Genomic DNA, 23,738 nt, shown 5'->3' with positions numbered 1-23,738 from the left:
TTGCAATACCAGCGAGTGCCACTAGAGGTCGGCTCCAAAAAGCCTCCGGCTCCATAGACTCCCATTCAACTTCTCTCATCAAATCCAAAGTGAATAAAATGTGTCCATCAGTTATCTCGGTGTTGTTAGCTAAAGTCACTCCTTCTTTATTAATGCAGCAAATGTTCCTAGTTGCAATTCAGTTCTACTGAGTTCTACTGGGTTCTACTGGGTTCTCCTGAGTTCTACTGGGTTCTACTGGGTTCTACTGCATCTTACTGGGTTCTCCTGAGTTCTACTAGGTTCTCCTGAGTTCTACTGGGTTCTACTGGGTTCTAGTGGGTTCTCCTGAGTTCTACTGAGTTCTACTGGGTGCTACTGGGTTCTACTGGGTTCTCCTGTGTTCTACTGGGTACTACTGGGTTCCACTGGGTTCTACTGGGTTCTACTGGGTCCTACTGGGTTCTCCTGAGTTCTACTGGGTTCTACTGGGTTCTAGTGGGCTCTCCTGAGTTCTACTGAGTTCTACTGGGTGCTACTGGGTTCTCCTGAGTTCTACTGGGTACTACTGGTTCCACTGGGTTCTACTGGGTCCTACTGGGTTCTACTAGGTTCTCCTGAGTTCTACTGGGTTCTACTGGGTTCTAGTGGGTTCTCCTGAATTCTACTGAGTTCTACTGGGTTCCACTGGGTTCTACTGGGTCCTACTGGGTTCTACTAGGGTTCTCCTGAGTTCTACTGGGTTCTAGTGGGTTCTCCTGAGTTCTACTGAGTTCTACTGGGTGCTACTGGGTTTTACTGGGTCCTCCTGAGTTCTACTGGGTGCTACTGGGTTCCACTGGGTTCTACTGGGTTTCCCCTGAATCACAAAGCTCCTGCAGAAACAGGAAAACTGACTGACGCATGTAAAATCTGCTGCTCAGACTGATTCAGGATCAGCTGATGGAGGCTGTGAAACAGCCGGAGGAGAAACTTAGATAACATGTTATCTAACAGGAGCTTCCTGTTGAAGGGGAATGGAGGAGTAGGAGGGGAGGAGGAGGAGGAGCAGACAGATATCTTTTTTTCCTCCTAAACAAAGTGAGCCAGACGAGCTGATGAAGACTCCTCCTCTCCTCCATCACCTCCATTACTCCTCCTCTCCTCCTCCTGGGTCAGATCTCCCTCTACCTCCTAACGCTCCTCCTCCTCCTGTGTGTGTTCTCCTGCAGGGGGGCGCTGCCGGGTGTGAAGATGGCCAACGTGGCTTCCTACGACCAGCTGGCCCACCAGGTGGAGGCGCTCCGGAAGGAGAACTCCCACCTGAGGAGGGAGCTGGAGGACAACTCCAACCACCTGTCCAAGCTGGAGACGGAGACGTTCGGCAATGAAGGTGAGCGACGACCTTCATCTGTAAAAAAGTAGAAGGAGGAAGAGAAGAAGAGAAGAAGAGAAGAAGAGAAGAAGAGAAGAAGAGACGTTCAGCACGTTTATTTATAGAAAAACAGCAGAAATCAGAATAATCAAAAGATCCAGAGAGGAAGATGCACACACACACCACACACACACTCACACACACACACACACACACACACTCACACACACACACACACACACACACCACACACACACACTCACAACACACACACACACACACACACACTCACACACACACACACACACACACACACACACACACTCACACACACACACACACACACACACTCACACACACACACACACACACACACACACACACACACACACACACACACACCACACACACACACACACACACACACACACACACACTCACACACACACACACACACACACTCACACACACACACACACTCACACACACACACACACAACACACACTCACACACACACACACACACACACACACACACACACACTCACACACACACACACACTCACACACACACACACACACACACACACTCACACACACACACACACTCACACACACACACACACCACACACACACTCACCACACACACACACGCACACACACACAACCACACACTCACACACACACACACACACACACTCACACACACACACACACACACACACACTCACACACACACACACACTCACACACACCCACACACACACACACACTCACACACACACACACACACACACACACACACACACACACACTCACACACACACACACACACACACACACACACACACACTCACACACACACACACACACACACACACACACACACACACACAACACACACACTCACACACACACACACACACACTCACACACACACACAACACACACACACACACACACACACACACACACTCACACACACCACACACACACACACACACACACACTCACACACACACACACACACACACACACACACACACACACACACTCTGAGTCACGTGTCCAGATGTTGACAGCAGCCTGGATTATCAGGCTGAACTAGTTTTAGCGTCAGAATCAGGACAGAGGAGACGGACGCAGGGACACATCTGCACAGCGTCCACCCTGCAGCAGGTAGCAGATAGAACCTGCAGATAGAACCTGCAGATAGAACCTGTAGATAGAACCTGTAGATAGAACCTGCAGATAGAACCTGTAGATAGAACCTGTAGATAGAACCTTTTATTTTATTTTTTATTTGACCTTTATTTAACCAGGTAATATCAATTGAGAACCAACTCTCATTTACAATGATGACCTGTCAGAACCTGCAGATAGAACCTGTAGATAGAACCTGCAGATAGAACTTGCAGATATTCAGGTTGGACTGAGTGTGAAGGATTGAGTTGTGGTTCCTTGTGTTCTCTGCAGGAGGTTCTGAAGCAGCTGCAGAGTAAACTGGAGCAGGAAGCAGGAACCCTGGCGTCGTCCGGGAGGAGCGATGTGCTGCACCAACTCAAAGGTCCGACTCTGCTTTACTGTTCTGCCGGCATTAAAGGCGCTTCTCTTCCGCAGGAACCTTTTCAGGAAGGGTTCTGCTTCCTGAGTGTTGAGGAACTTTCATGTTTGAAACTACTAACAGATATGAGGACGTGGACGACGAACAAGATTTTTTGCAGATTGAATCTGAGACCGTCATGTTTGATACATCAGCAGGTTCAACATGCAGGAGGAGGTTCTACCGCTGAGGGACCTGCAGTGAGATCCTAAATGTTCTCTACTAGATAGTCCAGTACATTTATTATAACTGCAGGAAACAGATCTCAGACGTCATAAACGTAGATGGAGATGAGCTTCGTCCCCTGAATGGTTGTAATGTTCCTTTAAAGTGTCCAGCCGACTCTCGAGCCTCCGCTGGGACGATCATCGTCTGCTAACCTGATTGGCTGCAGCCTCGTTATGATTCAATCCAATTAAAACAACCAGTTGATGTCAATTCATTTGTCTGGACTGAAACTGAATTACGTCCAGCGGAGATTAAAAGCAGCAGATGTGTTTGCAGGATTCAGTCCAGAAGTGTCGAGTGCTCTGTGAACAGGAAGAGAAATTAAAGGGATGTTTCATAAATCTGGAGACTCAGGAGGAGATCTAAAGACGAGAAGATACATTCTTGCTTCAAACCTATCGTGAGAAATAAATCTAAATTGATGAGTTGGATTTGAACACCTGATTAACATGAATGTGTTTCTGCTGTTTTACTCATTAAACTTTAGACTAAATGGTGATTAGAATCAACCGCTGTGGGAAAAGAAGTTTAAAGAGGCAGATATAAAATAAGATATAAAAACTCAGGAAACTTCAAATACAAGCGACTCGAATGAATCAATTCATGACTTTCAAACAAAGAGGTTCAATTCAAAGAAGAAGAGCAAGAAAACAAAAACAAGCAGAAGAAGAATGAATGAAATGTTCCTGAGCCGCTGCTTCATTTCTAAAACAGCTGTCAGACTTTATTGATGACTCGGTGTCTTCCTCGTCCCTCAGAGCTCCACATGGACCTCACCAACTACTACGAACTCAAACACCAACCTCACAACCTGAGGCTGCTGACGGGCAGCCTGGGAGGGGCGGGGCTAACAGGTTGTGGGCGGCGGCACGGAGCTGGACGATCACCTGGCTCTCGCTCCGTCCTCCTGCTCCTCCTCGTCCTCGCTGGCGGCGGTGAACAGAGCCAGGAGTCCGCTGCGGGCGGCGTCCCGTCAGAGCGCCACGTCCGGCGGGGAGGCCGCCGCCCTCATGCTGCCGCATCACTTCCTGGACGGAGCTCCGCCCAAAACAGCTGTGATCAGTGGAGCCGGACGGACGACTGAGCGACCACCACCTGGAGGAGCTGTACAAGGAGAGGTGAGCTGATTCACCACGGCGCCACAGAGGATGGAGGAGAGGGGTCAGGAGGTCAGGGGTTAGGGGTCAGGGATCAGGGGTTAGGGGTCAGGGATCAGGGGTTAGGGGTCAGAGGTCAGGAGTCAGGGGTTAGGGGTCAGAGGTCAGTGGTCAGAGGTCAGGAATCAGAGGTCAGAGATGATTCTAAATAAAGAACATAAACTAAGTTGACCCTCCGGCCTGCAGGAACCTGCTGCTCGGGGAGATCGACCGCGAGGAGCGGGAGCGCTGCTGGTACTTCAGCCAGCTGGAGGCGCTGTCGCAGAGGCTGGCTCAGCTGCCGCGCATCGACACGGTAAGAACACGCTAACACGGACTAAACACACATCGGGTGACCGTCTCAGGCCGACCTCTGACCCTCTGACCTCTGACCTCTTGCGCCGCAGTTCTCCCTGCAGATGGATCTGATCCGGCAGCAGCTGGAGTTCGAGGCTCAGCAGGTCCGATCGGTGATGGAGGAGCGCTTCGGTACCGGAGACGAGATGGTTCAGAGGACGCAGGTGATGTTTGGTTCCCCTCATAAATCCGTCTTTTTATTTCATAGCTTTGATGTTTATATTATAAAAAAAAAAAAAAAAATTTAAAAAGGGATGAAAAAACCCAAAAAACTTTAAACTGCTGCTGAAGATTTTATTATTAAAGAGCATAAAATAATATTATTAGTTGGATTTCTGTCAAAGAGACGAGACACAGCTGCTGGAGGAAACATCTGGATGAGTCTAACTGTGTGTGTGTGTGTGTGTGTGTGTGTGTGTGTGTGTGTGTGTGTGGTGTGTGTGTGTGTGTGTGTGGTGTGTGTGTTGTGTGTGTGTGTGTGTGTGTATGTGTGTGTGTGAGTGTGTGTGTGTGTGTGTGTGTGTGGTGTGTGTGTGTGAGTGTGTGTGTGTGTGTGTGTGTGTGTGTGTGTGTGTGTGTGTGTGTGCAGATGCGTGTTGCTCGTCTGGAGCAGCTGGAGAACGAGCTGCAGGAGGCCCGGGGGAGTCAGGAGAGCCAGTTACAGGTCAGACACACAATAATACACACAGTACACAATAACACTTTAGTTTCTGTTAATGAGCAACTTGTTTCCACGGAAACAAGCCATAGACGCCAGCGTCCACACAGCAGGGGGCACTGCAGAGTCTGATCCCCCCACCCCCACCCCCTGACTCCACCCGGCCGGCTCACTGCAGCAAGCGCTCCCAGTCCAACTCCACCTGCCTCAGCTGCACCGAGCTGTCGTAGGCCCACAGCCAGAAGCCCGGGTACAGCGGCTCGCTGAAGGCGGAGCTAAAGGTGTGGAGGTGGACCATAGCGTCCGGAGACACGCAGAAGAAGGACAGCGACCCGACGGACCAGTCGAGGTGGACCCCGACCCGGCGGCTGAAGGGTTCCGGCGAGGAGGACTTGAACCTCCTCCCGTCGTGGCATGGCGTGTAGCCTCCCTCCGAGCACTCCAGACTCCAGGACCGCTCGCCGTGTCCCAGCAGGCAGCTCGGCGCGTCGCCGTCTCTGGAGATGTTGTTGTAGGTGACGCCGACGTCGGCGCCGCCGCTCCAAACCACCTCCCAGTACGCAGCGTCCAGCAGCCCCTCCCTGCACAGGACCTGAGGGCAGCGCTCGAAGCGCTCCGGGTGGTCCGAGGTCCGGAGGTCCGACCAGACGCGAGTTGCCCCGCGGTTGCCTTCGGTCAGACGGAGCTCCGAGTTGGCGGTGTTGGGGTCAAGGGTCAGATAGCAGGCAGCTGAAGGTGGAATAAAGAGCAGGAGAGTTAATGGCCGATCCAAACGGTTCCTTACAAACGTTCTCCCTCTACGCAGACGACACCGTGAACTTTATTACGTGTGAGATCTTACAGTTCTTCAGGGACCACAGGTCTCCTCCCGTTCCATCGCTGCAGGACCACAAACAACAAAAGTCACCTCGTCTGATTATTACATTCGTTTCACGTCCAGCTGCAGCAGAACCGGGTTCTCACCTCACGTCGTCTCTCACACCGAACAGAGTGATGCCGGAGGACAGAGACGGCCAGCGCAGAGTCTCTGAAGCTTCATCGTCTTCAGAGTCGCTCGACTCTTCATCACTCTCACATCTCAGATCGGCTGCAGAGGAAATGAACGATAATCACAGAGAAGTGAAGGCAGTGAAAACTGAAGCGTTTGTTGATCCATCTACATTTTATTTTTGTTTGATTTTGTTTCAGAGGTCAACGGAAACAATGAGGTTTCAAACGTTGGGACGCTGCGTAAAATCAAAATCAAAACACCATGTGGTGATTTTCATGAATCATGTAAACTCATGTTTTATTGAAAATAGAACGAAGTGAGAAATTTTATTATTTTATGAAAGTATTTGCTCAATTTAAATTTAATGGCAGTTGTGTTATGTAACACTAAAAAGGCATCGGTTGATAAACACTTTTGAAAACTATTGTCTGTGAACTGTCCTGTGGTCTGATGACTCAAAATAACTCCAGAAACTGGTCTCAGTTCCCAAACGTTTACAGAGTGTTGTTAAAACCCAGCGGTAAACATGACCCTGTCACAACTTTTTTTTAAACGCGTTGCTGCCATCAAATTAAAAAATAAGCATATACTGTATTTTTCATGAAACAATAAAACTTCATATGTTTACACCAAATTTCCAAGTGAACCTACGTTTACATAAGCAGACGACGGTTGAAACTACCTGTCGGTGATTCACACGTCATCTCATCACTTTGTGGTGTTTCAGAGAAACTCTTCGTCTCACTTTCCTCTTCAGAAACGCCGTCCTCCGCTTCCTTCGCCTCGTCTTTCACGTTGTTGTTTTTCTCCGTGTCAACCGTCTCTTTCTTCTGTTCTGAGAAACTCCCTCTGAAACCGTCACTCTTTTCTGAAGGTGTTTTCGTAGCTCCCTGAACGTCCTCCTCCGTCCGAGGCGTCTTTAAAAGACTCCTTCTGAACAGACTCCTGAAAGGCTCCTCGGTTCCTTCGACTTCAGCGGCTTTTATTTTGAAGGAGTCATCCTTGTCGTCCCGGTCCTTTGAAGGGCTGATCCTGAAGACGCTGGAGAGGTCGTCCTTCAGCTGGTTGATGTCCTCTCTGAGGAGAGTCAGCGGGTTCATCAGCTTTTCCGCCGACTGGCCCGTTCTGGGATTCACATCTTTGTCCTTGAAGACTTTCAACATGTCTTCTTTAAACTGGCTGAAGTCCTCTTTGAAGAGAGTCAGCGGGCTGATCGTCCTTTTCTCCGTCTGACTCGTCTTCAGGAAGTCTTTCTCCGGGACGTCTTCTGGCTCAAGTTCATCTTCTTCTCGTCTTTCAGTCTCTTTCTGATCGGTTTCCTGCGACGGATCCTCAGTGAGACTCATTTCTGTTGTTCTGTGGAACTTCTCGTGTTCTTCGTCCGTCAGACTTCTTGTTTTTTAAGTTTCTAAGTTCGACACGTTAACGTGACCGCTGGTACGTGAACATTAGTGATGTCACCGCGGTGTTTCTGAGTGACGTTCCTCCGGCTCGCTGTGATTTCGTACTTTAGTTCCGTTTGTTCCTCCTGAATCTAATAAATTGAAACCAAAAGAAGAAGCTGCAGCAGAAAGGCGTTCAGGTTTGTCGGTGAATCGGTTCCTGTTCAGGCTTGTTCGGACTTCATGCAGCAGTCAGATCCTCTCGGCCGGTTCAGTCTCTTCATCCTTCATTTAAAAACCAAACAAAGTGCCTGAAAACTGGAAGTTGTGCTGAGAGGCTTCGGCTCCATGTGACCGACCTCGCAGCCATAATCTGGTTTCTCTCTGAGACCGAACCGGTTTCTGGTTCCACCAGTTTGTCTCCATATTTCCCTGGGGCTGCGGAGCGGCTGATTGGCTGCTGAGGGCAGCAGGTCTGTTTTGTTCCTGAGTTCAGATTCACCTCCTCACAGCTCCTGCTGACCTCCTTCACAGCAGCTGAATGACCAGCTGAAAGTCAGAAACGAATCCACCAGCATTTTGTTCACAGAAATTCTCAGAATCTCCTCAAAATGGGAATATTTGCTGATTTTCTGTCTTTTTATAACCTCTTTGGGTTTCAGGGAGAATTGATGGACATTTTTTAAAATATTTTCTGACATGTTAAAAACTAAAAACTTGAATGTTTTTTTTACTTAAATGAGCATTTAGACATTTCTCACAGCATTTAAATCTGTTAGTTGAATATGAAACATGTCGCTGGATCTGAAAAATAATCCAAAACCTCGTTGCGTTGAACAGATTTGAGCAGCTCAGATCTCCTCGTCTCCTCTGCATCTCTTCACCCTTCGGCTCGTTGCCGTGCAGAGTATCCAGGCTTTTCTTGCCCCGTCTCGGCACCGCGCTCTGATTGGCTGTTGCCAGGCTGCAGGGTTGGCACGGAGCGGGAGTGTCTGCGATAAAGGGAGCAGTGGGCTCCTCTTTTCTCCTCTCGGCCTCCCTCAGAGAATAATAATGAGACCACCGGGATGGAAACACGGCCAACAACCACCATCACCTACTTAAAGGGTCACTTCACCCAAATTAGAAGTCCTCCTTCCTTCTGCTGCTTCAGGATCACTTCTGGTTCTTATGTGACGCAGATTTCTGCCTGAGTTCAGTTTGTGATGCTCAAAGCTTCCAAACATTAATATTAAAAACTATTCTTGAAACAAAATATTCCAGCAGCTGGAAGTCGATGAGTCTGTAGTATTGATGAGGTCGAACAAACCCCAAAACATTTTCATTTTTGGGGTTTTATCTGCTGAAGTTTGTTGGAGGGTTTGAAAAGAAATCTCAGCAACACTTCTGATCAAAATCTGCAAATCTGAATCTATAACAGCAGAAACAGGAAGCTGGAGCACAGCGCTGTGTTTCTATCAGGAGATCTCAGGGAGTTGGAGCGGTTCTCTGTCCCGATGGTGGCGCTAGAGGACGGTCAGACCGAGTCCTTTCACAACAGACGATCGGGTTTCATCCGGCACTGCGTCGCCTCCATTTTGTTGTCCCGTTGCAGCTGCTTGTGTTTTAATGGAGGCGGTTTGGATCAGAGCCACAGACTCCATCGGTCCGGCAGCACGACAGCAAACACTCAGGTTCCTTTTGTTACCGCGACGACAACACAGATACACACAGACACACTCACACACACACACACACACACACACACACACACACACACACATAGAGCTTCATTTGGATTCACAGACTGAAATCCTCACAGACTCATATCAAAGCTTTCGACCCCCCCTCCATCCCGTTACCATGGCAACGCCTCAGGGTGTGATGTGCGTGAGCCAGAGACTGTGTGCAGACAAAAGGCGTGTGTGTGTCTGTGTGTGTGTCTATGTCTGTGTGTGTGTGTGTGTGTGTGTGTGTGTGTGTGTGTGTGTGTGTGTGTGTCTGTGTGTGTGTGTGTGTGTGTGTGTGTGTCTGTGTGTGTGTGTGTGTGTGTGTGTCTGTGTGTGTGTGTGTGTGTGTGTCTGTGTGTGTGTGTGTGTGTGTGTGTCTGTGTGTGTGTGTGTGTGTGTGTGTGTGTGAGTGTGAGTGTGTGTGTGTGTGTGTGTGTGTGTGTGAGTGTGTGTGTGTGTGTGTGTGTGTGTGTGTGTGTGTGTGTCTGTGTGTGTGTGTGTGTGTCTGTGTGTCTGTGTGTGTGTGTGTGTGTGTGTGTGTGTGTGTGTGTGTGTGTGTGTGTGTGTGTCTGTGTGTGTGTGTGTGTGTGTGTGTGTGTCTGTGTGTGTGTGTGTGTGTGTGTGTCTGTGTGTGTGTGTGTGTGTGTGTCTGTGTGTGTGTGTGTGTGTGTGTGTCTGTGTGTGTGTGTGTGTGTGTGTGTGTGTGAGTGTGAGTGTGTGTGTGTGTGTGTGTGTGTGTGTGAGTGTGTGTGTGTGTGTGTGTGTGTGTGTGTGTGTGTGTGTGTCTGTGTGTGTGTGTGTGTGTGTCTGTGTGTCTGTGTGTGTGTGTGTGTGTGTGTGTGTGTGTGTGTGTGTGTGTGTGTGAGGATCATCTTGCCGGGTGTGAAATGAACATTTTGCAGCTCGTTGTTTTTTGGAAGTTTTAACGTAGATCTGAAAGACTTCATTCAGACAGAATTTTGGTGAAACGTACTTTTAAAAAAAACACGTATTTTATTTCCATTGGATGAAAAGCTGCAGACATAAATCACTCAGTGGAAACATCCTCATTGTCCTCATGTCTTCTTCTTGTCTGTGTGCAGCTGTCCGGAGCTGAGAAGCCCCCTGCTGGAGAACCGGAGAACAGCAGCTCCTCGGCGGCTGCAGCAGCAGGAAGCGAAGCTGCAGACGGAGGCAGCAAGGTAACGACATGCTCTGATTCTCAGAGGCTTCGTGTTGTTTGTGAGTCCATTCAGTTGTTACAAAGACAATAAATGTCGGTGTAATTTTTCAGCCACACCGGTAGGTGGCAGTATTGGTTTTCGTGCAGAGTTGGTTTGGTGGCTGCAGCAGAGTTCTGATTGGAGGATTCAGGCAGGTATTGATCAGAATATCACCTATTGTCCCTCGTCAGGTGGAGATGGTCTTCTGGCTGCTGTCCATGCTGGCTAACAGAGACAAGGAGGAGATGTCTCGGACTCTGCTGGCCCTGTCCAGCTCTCAGGACAGCTGCATCGCCATGAGGAAGTCTGGCTGCGTCCCCCTTCTGGTCCAGATCCTGCACGAAGCCCCAGGTGGCGCCGGAGAGACGGCAGCGGCGGCGGGTGGCACCGCGATGGGCTGCAGCCGCGAGGCCAAGTCCAGAGCGAGCGCCGCCCTCCACAACATCATCTACTCACAGCAGGATGAGGGCCAGGCCCGCCGCGAGATGAGGGTCCTCCACATGCTGGAGCAGGTCCGGACCTACTGCGACAGCGGCTGGGACTGGATCGAGTGTCACGCCGGGACGCCTTCACCCGGAGGAACCAAAACCACAGGTGACCCCTCGAAACTCTAACGGCCCTGATCCACCGGCTGAGTTCCACCTGAACCAAAAACACTCGAGGAAAACGTTCCTTCCAAACTGGACAAACAAGTTCTGTTTCTACCAAACAATTAGGAACCAGAACCACAGGTGGACCAGGTTCCAATAACAAACAATAATGAAAGTACAACAACAATGTAAATAAACAAACAAACACCTTGAATGGGAAATGTAAAATGGCGTCTCAAGGCCAAAATCCCGATGTCACTTTTAAAAAAACGTTTGTTTCCTGCAGAATGAAGTTAAAGATTAGAACTGCGTCTCAGCTGGTCTGATTAATGATTTTTAAATGACTCCAAATATTGCTGCGTTCAAACGAGGTCGTGTTTATCGTGTTTACGAGAAAAGTCAGCGAGTTCACAAGTTGTGACGTTTTTATGACGTCTTCAGAAATGTTGGAGGCTGCAAAATTAATTTTTTGCTGGATTATAAATTTATGTGTTGTAATTTTATCTTGCTAAACTGTTAGCCTCTGTGGCTCTAGACGTCCTCCACGGTACAGCGTTCTCACGACTTAAACCCGTTAAATGTCACGTACACCGCACATGACTTCACGTGTCGTAACCTCGAGCTCGTGAGCTGCATTTGAACACAACGTCTGTATTTTTAAATCCTCGTTGAGCGCCAGCAGGAAGTTCAACGTTCATCTCTGAAGTCGCCTCTCTGACCTGGCGGGTGTTTTCTTCTTCTATGGTGTCTGTCTGTTCAGATATTCCTGAACCCGTGGACCCTCAGATCTGTCAGGCCATGTGCGCCATCATGAAGCTGTCCTTCGAGGAGGAGTACCGACGAGCCATGAACGAATTAGGTTTGTTAAAGTTTCTCTACCTTTACTCGAGTGCTGCAGGAAGTACCAATCTGAGGTACTTGTACTTCACCTGAGTACTTTTATACTGCAGTTTCTGCTCTTCAGAGGAAATATTGAACTTTTAACTGCAGCACATTTAGGTGACTTTTTTATCTCCTGTTTGAGTTCGTAAGAATTTAGGTTTTATTTTTTTAAATTAAACTCAAGTTTAAAGATTAAACCAAACTTTTTAATAATAAATCAGTGTCCTGTTGGGTCGTTTATAAAAGACGTCGTCACTTCACACATGGTTTCATTTAAATAACAGAAATTATCCAAAAGTGTCAGTAAAGTCAGAAAAAGGGGGGAAAAAAAAGAAAAGATATAAATTTGTGGATCATAACTTAGTTTTTTCTTTTCTTTCCCACTAACATCTCACGACCCCTCAGATTTATATGGTGACCCTTTATAGGGCCCACAGCCCTATGTTGGAGACCACTGGAGAAAACTCGGACATGTTATTAGTTAATATAATAAATATCCTGTACGTTTACCGGGACATGTCGTTGCAGTGACGTTTGTTAAGGATCCGTTTGGTTCCTTCCTCCAGGCGGTCTGCAGGTGGTGGCTGACCTGATCCACCTGGACCAGGACATGTACGGCATGCAGAACGACCCCATCAACATGGCGCTGCGCCGCTACGCCGGGATGGCGGTGACCAACCTCACATTCGGCGACGTCGTCAACAAGGTGCGAAACTCCGATTACGTTGATCTGATCGGACCGGAAAACATTTCTGCACGAGTCTGAACTCGGCGAAGTCAAATGTCTAATTCATGAATCTCTAAGGCACCAAATGTATCATTATATTATATATAATATTTTCAGTGAAATTTGACTCATTTAAATTTTCTTGAAACCGTTTGAATTTGTCCACAAAGACGAAAAGTCAAACATCCAAACCAATAAAAAGTCTCAGATTTTAGCTGATAGCTTCATATTAGTGAGTTCTGGGTTAAATTTTTGGAAACTCAGATGTTGGTCGGTTGAGGCCTTTTCTGATTTAATTATTGATTCTAAATCAGCTGTGATTGGTTGATGGTGCACCTGTCCAGGTTGACCTGATGTTGTTAACTTGGTCTCAGAATTAATATGTTGTTTTTTTTATGCCAACAATAAGTAAATGTGAACAAAGAAAGTCTGACGAAGCCTTTTGAGCCTTGTTGTGCTCGTTGTTTTGGTCTTCCTCAGTAAGAGACTTCCTGCTTCTCTTTTATTGACGACTTGAAGAGGATTTATCTGAACCTTATATTATTACTGATCCTTCAAATGTTTATAATGAGACACTGAGTTTAAACAGTTCTGTTTCTGTGTGAAAACTTCAGGCTGCAAGTCTGAAGAAACCAAACATAGTTTTCGATTTTGATCAAAATGAAGTGATGAATTTTCCCGTGTGGATTTTTGACCGCAGCCGATTTTCTCTGGTCGTTTTGGAGGTGTGAGATTTGAGTTATTTTAGATGACAGCATGATCCACCACCCTAACACCAACCCTCCTCCTCCTGCAGGCCACTTTGTGTTCGAAGAAGAGTTGCCTCCGGGCTCTGGTGGCCCAGCTGGCCTCTGACAGCGAGGAGCTCCACCAGGTGGTCTCCAGCATCCTGAGGAACTTGTCCTGGAGGGCCGACATCAGCAGCAAGAAAGTCCTCCGAGACATCGGCTGCGTATCCGCGCTGATGACCTGCGCCCTGCAGGCCACCAAGGTAAGTAAAACAAACCAACCCTTGAGGAGAGCGATGGATGACTGGGAAGTTTATTTTTGGAGACGGGGCTGAAGAAGCTAAATGAGCTGACTTTCTCTGAGATATTCTGTCATTTGCAGCGAATTGTTTGGAAATTATGAGGAAAGTTTCTTGGAAGAAACAGGACGTGTGAAATAAAGCGCCAATAAAACTCGTATTTTGTTTTGTTTTTCCGGTTCTGCAGGAGTCGACGTTGAAGAGCCTTCTGAGCGCTCTGTGGAACCTTTCGGCTCACAGCATCGACAACAAGGTGGCGATCTGCTCGGTGGACGGCGCCCTGGGCTTCCTGGTCAGCACGCTGACGTACCGCTGTCAGACCAACTCGCTCGCCATCATCGAGAGCGGCGGAGGGATCCTCCGAAACGTGTCGAGCCTGGTCGCCACACGAGAAGACTACAGGTGGGTTCGTGAGAGCAGAAAGGTCGTTTCTGATCTCAGACATCAAATGAGCAGAGATGTGATTAAAAGTTTGGAAAAAGCCAGTAAGAGGACCTCGAGCGCAGATCATTCTCTTCTTCCTCCAGCTTTAATACATCAGACTGAATTAAGTCAGACACAAGCTTTTCTTTCACTCCGTTTCCACCGTTTGGTACCAGGTACAGAACTTCTTCAACAGTTACCATGCAAGTAAAATCAAGCTGAGTCGGTCCGGCAGTGGAAAAAAGTGCTTTTATTGTCAAAAGTGAAAAATGAGACTGAAGTAAAAGCGACTTTTACCATTTAAAGATAATCGGATTTACTTCACTAACACTGCAAATATTCGACAACCAAGTTAATTTACTGATGAAACATCTTTACCCCATATTGAGCTAAATTTAAACTCACTTATTGTAATATAATCTGTTCCAGTTATCAGTTCTTAGATTCATTTCTTACCTTCCAGGCAGTTTTTGGTTTCCATTGAATTTGTATGAAATAAAAGGATTTTTTTTTTTTAGAAAACTTCATTTGTTTTTGTCAGAGTTACATTATTGTTTGTTTGATTCAATCCAATCCAAGTAAAAGAAATTAAGTTAAATAATCTTGAAATAGTTTTATGCATTGTGAAGTAAAATGGGCTAAAACTGCTCTCAGTCACGACACCGACTACAGCAAGTAATCGTTTGCTTCAGCTGGATGTCGAAAGGTTATTAAAAATGCTGTTTGCTTTCTGTCTTTTCTTCACAGGCAAATCCTCAGAGACCACAACTGCCTCCAGACTCTGCTGCAGCACCTGCGCTCCCACAGCCTCACCATCGTGAGCAACGCCTGCGGGACTCTCTGGAATCTCTCAGCCAGAAGTCCAAAAGACCAGGAGCTGCTGTGGGACCTCGGGGCAGTCAGCATGCTGAGAAACCTCATCCACTCCAAGCACAAGATGATTGCCATGGGCAGCGCCGCAGCTTTAAGGAACCTCCTCACCAATCGACCGCTGAAATACAAGGATGCTGCAGTCGTGTCCCCCGGCTCCTGCATGCCCTCGCTTTACATGAGGAAGCAGAAAGCTCTGGAGGCGGAGCTGGATGCCAAACACCTCGCGGAGACCTTTGATACCCTTGAGAAACAGAGCCCCAAGCACCTGACCCTGCACAAGCCGCTGCGGCACATCGAGAGTCTGGCGAAGGATTACGCATCTGATTCTGGCTGCTTCGACGACGACGAGGCCCCCAACGTGTCCAGCAGCCTGGACACGGGCAGCTTCTCCATGCTCTCCATGTTCCTCACCAACTCCAACTTCCTGCAGAACCAGCCACGTAAGCGGGACGGCGAACCCGAGAGAGACGTGGACCCACCTCAGATGGTCGAGAAGAGGCACGCTCCTCCCGACGATGTCGTCTCCGCCGCCGCAGAGAAGCTCGCGAAAAAGATCACCAACACGGTCGCCAAGATCGACAGGTTGGTGGAGGACATCACCATGCACACGTCCTCTGAGGACAGTTTGAGCCTCAGCTCCGAGGACCACCTGGCGGACTGGCCTTATGGACTGGACGAGCTCAACGAAGCCCGGGCGAAGTCGTGCTCACCCTGCCGGCTCTCCGATACGAGCAGCTTGGCCCACCGGGAACGCCTCAGCAGAGCTCACGCCCTCCTGCGCCTCAAAACCGCCCACGCGAGTGTGTCAACGGACAGCCTGAACAGCGGCAGCACCAGCGACGGTTACTGCGGCAGCAAAGACCAGATGCGGCCCGCTCCGAGAGCTCTGATGATGAAGCAGCAGCGACCCAACCAGCTCGACCTCAAGGTGGCTCATCGAGAGTACCTTAATGTAGGAACCACCACCCTGAATGAGACCAACCAGCAGGATATTCCAGAGAGAGACTCTGTGGTCAATAGAGACGTGAAAGCTCTGGAGCTCAGCAACTTGGACGCAGAAAAGAACCAAGATCCAGCTGTGCAAACACCTGTCAGTGCGTCCACTAAAATGTCCTCTGATGTCAGCATGCCTTCCATCAAACTGTCTCCTTCTTATCAACAGGTGCCACTCATTCAGAGTGTGACCAAGTTTGGTGTCGCAAAGACGGCCATCAATGTCCAGGCTGCCCAGGCAATGAGGAGGCAAGCCTGGGTACCGACCGTGATGACTGGGGGGAGTATTACAAAGTTTTCCCCAATGACTTCCACCAGAAGTCCGACCATCGGTACCATGGAGACGGTCCAGAAATACTCCGTGGAGAACACCCCGATCTGCTTCTCCCGCTGCAGCTCGCTGTCCTCGCTGTCCTCTGGAGACGGAGCGTTGGACGGACAAAGCGAGAACGAGCTGGAGAGCGACTCGTCTTTGGAAATCATCGAAGTGGAGGACGGAGAGGTGGTGCAGAGAGCGGAAGAGGACGAAACCTTGGAGGACTTGAGTGACAGCCAGCTGCTGATGACCGACTCTAAAACCTTCCCCAGCAAAGAGACGGATCCCATCGAGATCCCCTGTCCCGCCAAAAGGGAAAAGGTCTTCCTTAGAGGAGCTTCACCGGCCATACTGGAGGACAGATCTCCATCCAGTTCTTCTGAGAACTACATCCACGAGACGCCCCTCGTAATGAGCCGCTGCAGCTCGGTCAGTTCACTGGGCAGCTTCGAGTCCCCGTCTATCGACAGCTCCATCCAAAGCGATCCGTGTAGCGAGATGATCGATGGCACAATCAGCCCGAGCGATCTTCCAGACAGCCCAGGACAAACCATGCCTCCAAGTCGAAGTAAAACTCCATGTTGTGTTGAGTCAAACGGACCAGACACACAAACCTCGGGAATAGCGGGCCAGTGGGAAAACAGTCTGCGGAAGTTCATGGAGATCGCCGACTCCAAGGAGAGGTTCAACCTCCCCCCCGACCTGGACACCATGATCTACTTCACCGTGGAAAAGCCCACCGAGAACTTCTCTTGTGCTTCCAGCTTGAGCGCGCTGCCTCTTCACGAGCACTACATACAGAAAGACGTGGAGCTGAAACTGACGCCTCTGCTCCAGCAGAACGACAAGAACCTCCCTTTCCCTGACGACGACGAGCAAGGACTCGACCACGGGGAGCGATACAGCGAGGGCAACTCGGACGACGACATAGAAATCTTAAAGGAATGCATCAACTCAGCAATGCCCTCCAAGTTCAGAAAAGTGCGACCTTCCCTGATGACCACCATCCCCCCTCATATTCTCACTTCCCAGATTCGGAAACCGATACATCTCCCAGTTTACATGATGCTCCCGAATGGAAAAACCCAGATGTGTACAGGGAGGAGAATTGTCATCCCGCAAAAAGACTTCAAATTTGATGATTCATCCTTTACCGATTCTGCCGAAGGAACACCCGTCAACTTCTCTAGTACAACATCGCTGAGTGACGAAACGCTTCAGTACCCGGTGAAGGAGCGGGGGGCTAAAGACTGCACGGCTAGAGGCATGAACAAACAGGAAATGATAGACGACGAAGCGAAGAGGATCGAGGACTTGAGGATATTCTCACACTTCCACAAACCCAACAGGATGAACTACCCGCCAGAGATACAAATGAGTCGAGCGACCAAGCACGTGGTTCCCACTCAGAGGGTGCTGATGCAGAGCAAAGAGGTGGCCGACCGAGTGGCGAACCAAAAGAATCGCGACCACTCTCCCAGTCAACAAAAGAGGCGACAAGGTCAAGGCCCGAACAGGAAGCTGGAACTGCCCGTCATAAAGCAGAACACGGACGGTAACCTTAATGTGGGATCGCAAAAAGGAAACACAATCTACCGACAACTGACGCATTCTTCAGAGGACAGCATCGGCTTCTACGACGACGAAAATGAAGAGGTAGTGAAACGAACGAGTAGAAAACAGATGAGGGAAGCGAGTAGGAACACTCTCTCCCGAAGCATGACAAATATTGGCAGGATAGATAATTCCCAGGCAAAGCCCCAAGGGTTTCACCGGATTAAACAGAATCTGATAAAGGATGAAACCCTGGCATGCTACTCACTCAGCTCCTCTCTCAGCTCGCTGAGTGACGCCGAGTTTGAGGACCACAAATCAAAAGCCCAGCAGGTGTGGTACAAGAACAGACACAACAAAACGCTGAACATGGCGCAACAAATGAAGCCCGTGAGCATTCACTGCCAGTACGAAGAGCAAAGCTCGCCGAGCTCCGTCAGCATGGACTCGGAGGACGACCTCCTTCAGAAGTGCATCACGTCCGCAATGCCCAAGCAGAGACGCAAGCTGGCTGCCAGAAAGAAGAAAGCAGAGAAGCAAAAACAAAAGGTCTGTGATTCATGGGAGATGGATGAGGAGATGGATAGTGATGATACGGCATGGGATAAAGATTCAGACCTCAACAGTGTTGAATGGAGAGCCATACAAGAGGGAGCTAATTGCGTTGTCACCGGGCTGCAGGCCTCAAAATCTCAAGAGCCTTCCTCTGAGGAGACGGAATCCGTCCTGTCCTTCATGTCGACATCCAGCTTTACACCCAAAGAAAGGAAGTTTGCAAAGGACAAAAAGGCGAATAAACCTCTAGACTTTGCACAACGCAAGCCAGTTCCAAACCTACCAGTGGTGTTCAGAGGCAGGACGGTGATCTATACGCCGAAAAAAGAGACAGCTCCATCGCAAAGACCTCCTCCTAGAAAAGTACTAACAAAGACAGATGCCCCAAAGAACCCAAACCTCGCTCAGCACAGATCAAAGAGTCTTCACCGACTAGGCCGGCCCCAGGATATCGAGCTGTCTTTGCCAAAGAGGAGCTCTACTCCACCTCCAAGGATACCAAAAAGCTCATCCTCTGGATCCTCGCAGAGTTCGACACCATCTAAGCAGTCGCAGAAGAAGATTACATCCCCGATTCAGACAAATAAATCCATCCAGAAGAAGAATGCTACGCCGGCTAGTAGCCCACCAGCTGGCAGTCCGCCGGAGAGGAAGGGACGCTCTCCTGTTGTGAATCACAATGAAAAATCACCACCACCCAAAACTCAGAAGTCGCCTGTCAGAATCCCCTTTATGCAAACTTCTGTCAGGCAACCCAGACCTCTGTCACCGCTGGTAACGAACCAAACCATCAGCAGGCAAATAAATCAGGCCAATGGGAAGAGGGTGCCCCCCGGCAATCGATTCGACCTGGTCAGGATGACGTCTGTCCATTCCAGCGGCAGTGAGTCAGATCGAAGTGGATTCTTGAGACAGCTGACTTTCATCAAGGAATCAAAGACGGCGCTGAGACGCGACGGCTCTGCTCGCAACACACCGGGATCCCAGAACGGATCGCCCCACCGGGCCGTTCCCGGAGCTTCCGCTGTCTTCCTCTGCTCATCGCGCTGTCAGGAACTGAAGGTGGCCGCCGCCGCAAGGAGGGTTCAAGTGAGAGAACCGGGACAAGCGCAGCAGGTCCAGAGGCCGAACCTTCAGAGGCAGACTGCTGCCCTGTCGAGGGCGACGTCCAGTGAAAGAGATCTATCTGTAAGACGCCCAGCCAGGAGGACCAGCTCTGAAAGCCCCTGCAGGGTGGCTCAGCGCAACAGGCCGGGCAGAGTGTCCGGAGTCAGGCAGCAACAGGAGAAAGACACCTTTAAACGTCACGCCTCATCGCCGAGCATTAACGTACTGAGTCGAGTGACCAGCCGCTCGTCCCTGCGCTCTTCATCCTCGGATTCGAGTGGAAGAGCAAAGAGCGAGGACGACACAAAGAAGAAAGGCCAGAGATCCTCGTCGCGGATGAATGACGGAGTTACCTGGAGGAGGATCCGGGACGAAGACGTACCTCAGATCTTGAAAAGCACTCTGCCAGCCAATGCATTACCTCTGGTGCCTTCTCCTGACGGCGAAAAGCCAAAGCCACCAGCTCTATCGGGAAAGCTGCCAACCATTCTACTTGCATCGCGCAAGACAAGCGACGCGACAGTCCAGACGGAGGACTTTTCCAACAAGACCAACTCGAGCACCTCTCCGAGAGTCGAAACCGCTGCTGCGATCTCGGAGGAAGTAACGAGGCTGGCTCTCCTCAGAAAGATTAGCGCCACCTCTGGGAACAACCTCCAGGACGGAGATTCAGAGGGCTCGCTGAGGAGCCACAGCAGCGTCTCCACGGGGACGTCGGACAGCCACGTGGGCGGAGTCGTCACGTTCCGCCAAGGATCCCCCAGCAAGGCAGCCCGGGTTACTCCGTTCAATTACACCCCCAGTCCCATGGCCTGCTGCCTGCAAGACGCACAGAGCCAAGCGGCCGCAATCAACGAGAAGTCGGGGGAAAAGAGCGAGTCGTAGGGCGTTCGATGGATTACTGGCTGACATCGATGGCTTCGGAATAAAAACTCAGCACCCAGAAGGACTGACGTTGAGTGTGCTGGTCCCTATACCTCGGGTAGTGACCCTTTACTTACCCCCATTCACTGCATTCAAGTTTTTCTCTGAACAACAGATCACAGCTTCCACCCAGCGTTCATACAGAGTTGGATATTACGCGTCGTAAACGGGTCTGAACGCAAATGGGACCGCCAAGAACTCCCAGAGATGCATTTCAGAGGAAAAATCTGACGTGGAGAGGAAGTGCATCTTTTTGTACTTTTTTTGTATTTGTAGAATAATAATTTGCCTGGTAGAAAAGAAATGTAGTGAAAACGTAAAAAGACAATGAACTTGATTTTCAGCACATGAATCACCATCGGTCTCCTGGACGTGATCCGTTAAAAAGAACAATCTTATGCAAAACTTTTGAGTGATAACTCAGCCGGGCTTCTACCTGAGCAGGTACAAACTGTGGCGGACTGTTGACAGACTCTCACCAAGGACACAAACCACCTGTAAAGTATTTTTTACATAAAATGCATCAAAGCTTTCAGCCCTCGCTTTCACCGATAAACCGATTCCAGCGTTTCCTGTTGCATACGGAGCCCAAGGAGGTTTTTGGGGAAAACATTTGTGATGAAACATTTCTTCAAATTAATTCTGCAATCGCTTGTATACTATTTTTCTCTCTTCTAATAATGTTGTTAGACGCCTGAATTTTTTTTTTCAAGAACATGTTTTGGATGTTTTTTTAAACAACGTTATGCAGGTAAACACTTCAAACTTTAAAGCGAAAAAATTCTGAAAGATCAGAATTAAGTTATTTCAGATTCAGTATCTTTCGTGGGTCTGATGAAGCCATTAAATAGTAACGTTTGGGTTTGGAGATGGTTCTGTGGAAAAAATGTTATCACCATATCTATAATTTGATATTACAACATCAGTAAACACTCGCCGAACACTAAATTCTACTTTTACGAAGCTTCTACTTTTTCGTTTTTTTTTTTTAAATGATTCTACTCTTTTATGCTTAATGTTTCTAACATCTTATCCACCCTATTAACACACCACGGGTGCAAAATATTAGGAACCCCCACCAACCCACTGCAACTTTAATAATATGCTTTACGTAAAATTATCTCATTTTTGACAACGTAGAAGTTTCTAAAAGTTGAATTTAATGCCGAGTTGTTGAGTTGGATCGCACACGTGTTCCTAATAAAAAAACAGAAAATAATTCCTATGAAAGAACAACTGAGAAGTATTAATTCAAACTTATGCTTCATCACGAATGTTTCCACTGTAGAAAATATTCTAGCGATCCCTTCGCTTCACTCTCTCCGGGACTCTGTGTCTCAATCCGTGTTGTAAATAACATGCAGATATACAAAACCTTCCCTGACAGCATGCTAATATATCCACTGACTGTATACACACACATCCTGTTAGCATTGTGGACGCTGGGTAATGTTGTCATTCAGGGGTGCAGTACCTTCTGCAGCCACACGACGGCGTCCCTCCCCATCTGTATTCTTGTGCTGCAAAGACCTATAAAGATATAAACTGTCAGCGTAGATGAACAAAGTGACTACACGCCTCTGGTACGACGATATACTTGTGTTTGCTACTAGATTCAGGTCCTGTTGAGTATTTGGTAAAAGGTCCGATCGGGCCACGAGTCGACGGGAAGTTTCCCTCCGGAAGTCTTTATAACGTGTTAATATCTGCTTAACTGTGTTGCTGTTAAAGTAGTGATAGGTGGAGATGAATATAAAGACGATGAATATTCTCTGTAGTTGTACCATCACTCCTTCATGTGCGCTGGAAAGTTAACGGACATGAAAGCGGCTGTTTGTCTATAAAAACCAGCGACCGTATCTCCGGAGCATGTTCGAACAAAAACCACGAAGCTTCTCAACCTCTTTACAATTTAAAGGTGATCTGCCACCGAAGTCTCTGCTTTTGAGCATCGAACAGAAAAAACATCAACTTAACTTGTTAATGAACGAGTGAAATATTTACGGCATGAACGTGTGGTTGTTAAAGTCGGGAGAAGGTTCGTTCTGTTTACGGGAAGCATTTAGAGCTGCAACATTAACGGATGCAAATTAAAATCATTTTAATAATCATCGCTTTGTTACGAAGTCCGAGAGGTCATAGAGAGGAAAAAATATAGCAAAGTCACGTTTTACTACGTTGACGCACAACATACAATTCGTTCCCACGTTTTCATAAATTTTTCCGACTAGATAAGTAGAAAAGAATTCGTCAAAACATGGGAACACATTATTCAAAACATGGGAACACATTAATCAAAACATGGGAACACATTATTCAAAACATGGGAACACATTAATCAAAACATGGGAACACATTAATCAAAACATGGGAACACATTAATCAAAACATGGGAACACATTAATCAAAACATGGGAACACATTATTCAAAACATGGCAACACATTATCAAAACTTTGTAACAAATTAATTAAACCATGGGAACGATTTGTACCTTGTGCGCATGCAATAGCATTTCGTACGTTCAATGTACTAAAACATGGTTCCAATATAAAAAAAAAAAATTCTCTGTAAATTGCGGCCACAGCTTCTCTTGGACAAAATGAGACGTTTACATGCTCAAAGATGGATTTGAGGGCAGAGCCTCTGTTGAACAGCCCTCCAGATTAACGGTGATATTTAAACGTGTGAACGAGTCGAACGGGGAACTGAACACCATCGGATGGTTCTGGAAGGTGGACGAGATCACGGAGGCGTCACGGCGCCGTGTGGAACAGACGTGTGTCATTATAAGTGTCTTCATCCAATAAAAGTGACGTGTTTCCTTAAACTGCTGAGTCGACTCTCCTTTGTTACGAAGCACGTCATCGATCAACACGAAGCTCTTATGAGTGTTAAATGTTCACTGATGGCTCATAAAAGTTAATTCAGGATGTTCAGATTGAACATTAAGCAATAATTTGTGTAAGAATGAAATTGCATTTCTTCGTACATTAGGAGGCAGTAGTGAGTCTCAGTTTCAGGAGTCATTGACTGGTTTTAAATGTTTTAAACGTGTTTAAATTCTCATCAGTTCAGGTTTTATTGAAGAATCTTCACTGAACGACAGAAATAGAGAGCAGTGAGATTCCTTTAATAATAAAGTTGTAATGCCAGGAGGCGTCCAGC

At 48.2% G+C, this 23,738-nt stretch overlaps 2 protein-coding genes across 2 annotated transcripts; one reads left to right on the top strand and one right to left on the bottom strand.

Moving 5' to 3' along the window:
• Window positions 1-1,037: 1,037 nt before the first annotated feature.
• Window positions 1,038-23,400, top strand: apc2 (APC regulator of WNT signaling pathway 2). The gene is given in 15 exon segments (XM_069141975.1): window positions 1,038-1,345; window positions 2,806-2,901; window positions 3,924-4,020; window positions 4,022-4,235; window positions 4,237-4,283; window positions 4,509-4,617; window positions 4,709-4,822; window positions 5,248-5,322; window positions 10,481-10,579; window positions 10,792-11,194; window positions 11,951-12,049; window positions 12,639-12,778; window positions 13,596-13,790; window positions 14,014-14,228; window positions 14,997-23,400. Coding segments are annotated over 15 exon segments (7,572 nt in total). The 5' UTR covers window positions 1,038-1,212; the 3' UTR covers window positions 20,533-23,400.
• Window positions 5,321-8,689, bottom strand: LOC138193763 (nuclear factor 7, ovary-like). Its single transcript, XM_069141974.1, has 4 exons — window positions 6,990-8,689; window positions 6,280-6,403; window positions 6,158-6,195; window positions 5,321-6,045 (listed from the first exon to the last, which is right to left on the bottom strand). The coding sequence occupies exons 1-4, from the start codon at window positions 7,651-7,653 to the stop codon at window positions 5,486-5,488; spliced, it is 1,386 nt and encodes a 461-aa protein (XP_068998075.1). The 5' UTR covers window positions 7,654-8,689; the 3' UTR covers window positions 5,321-5,485.
• Window positions 23,401-23,738: the final 338 nt, after the last annotated feature.

The sequence above is a fragment of the Embiotoca jacksoni genome, unplaced genomic scaffold, assembly GCF_022577435.1.
Source record: "Embiotoca jacksoni isolate LCO1_2020_lvr unplaced genomic scaffold, fEmbJac1.0.p SCAF_94, whole genome shotgun sequence".
NCBI classification, from domain to species: Eukaryota; Metazoa; Chordata; class Actinopteri; family Embiotocidae; genus Embiotoca; species Embiotoca jacksoni.
Note: the sequence above shows the minus strand (reverse complement) of the source record. Positions and strands in the feature narration are given on the sequence as shown.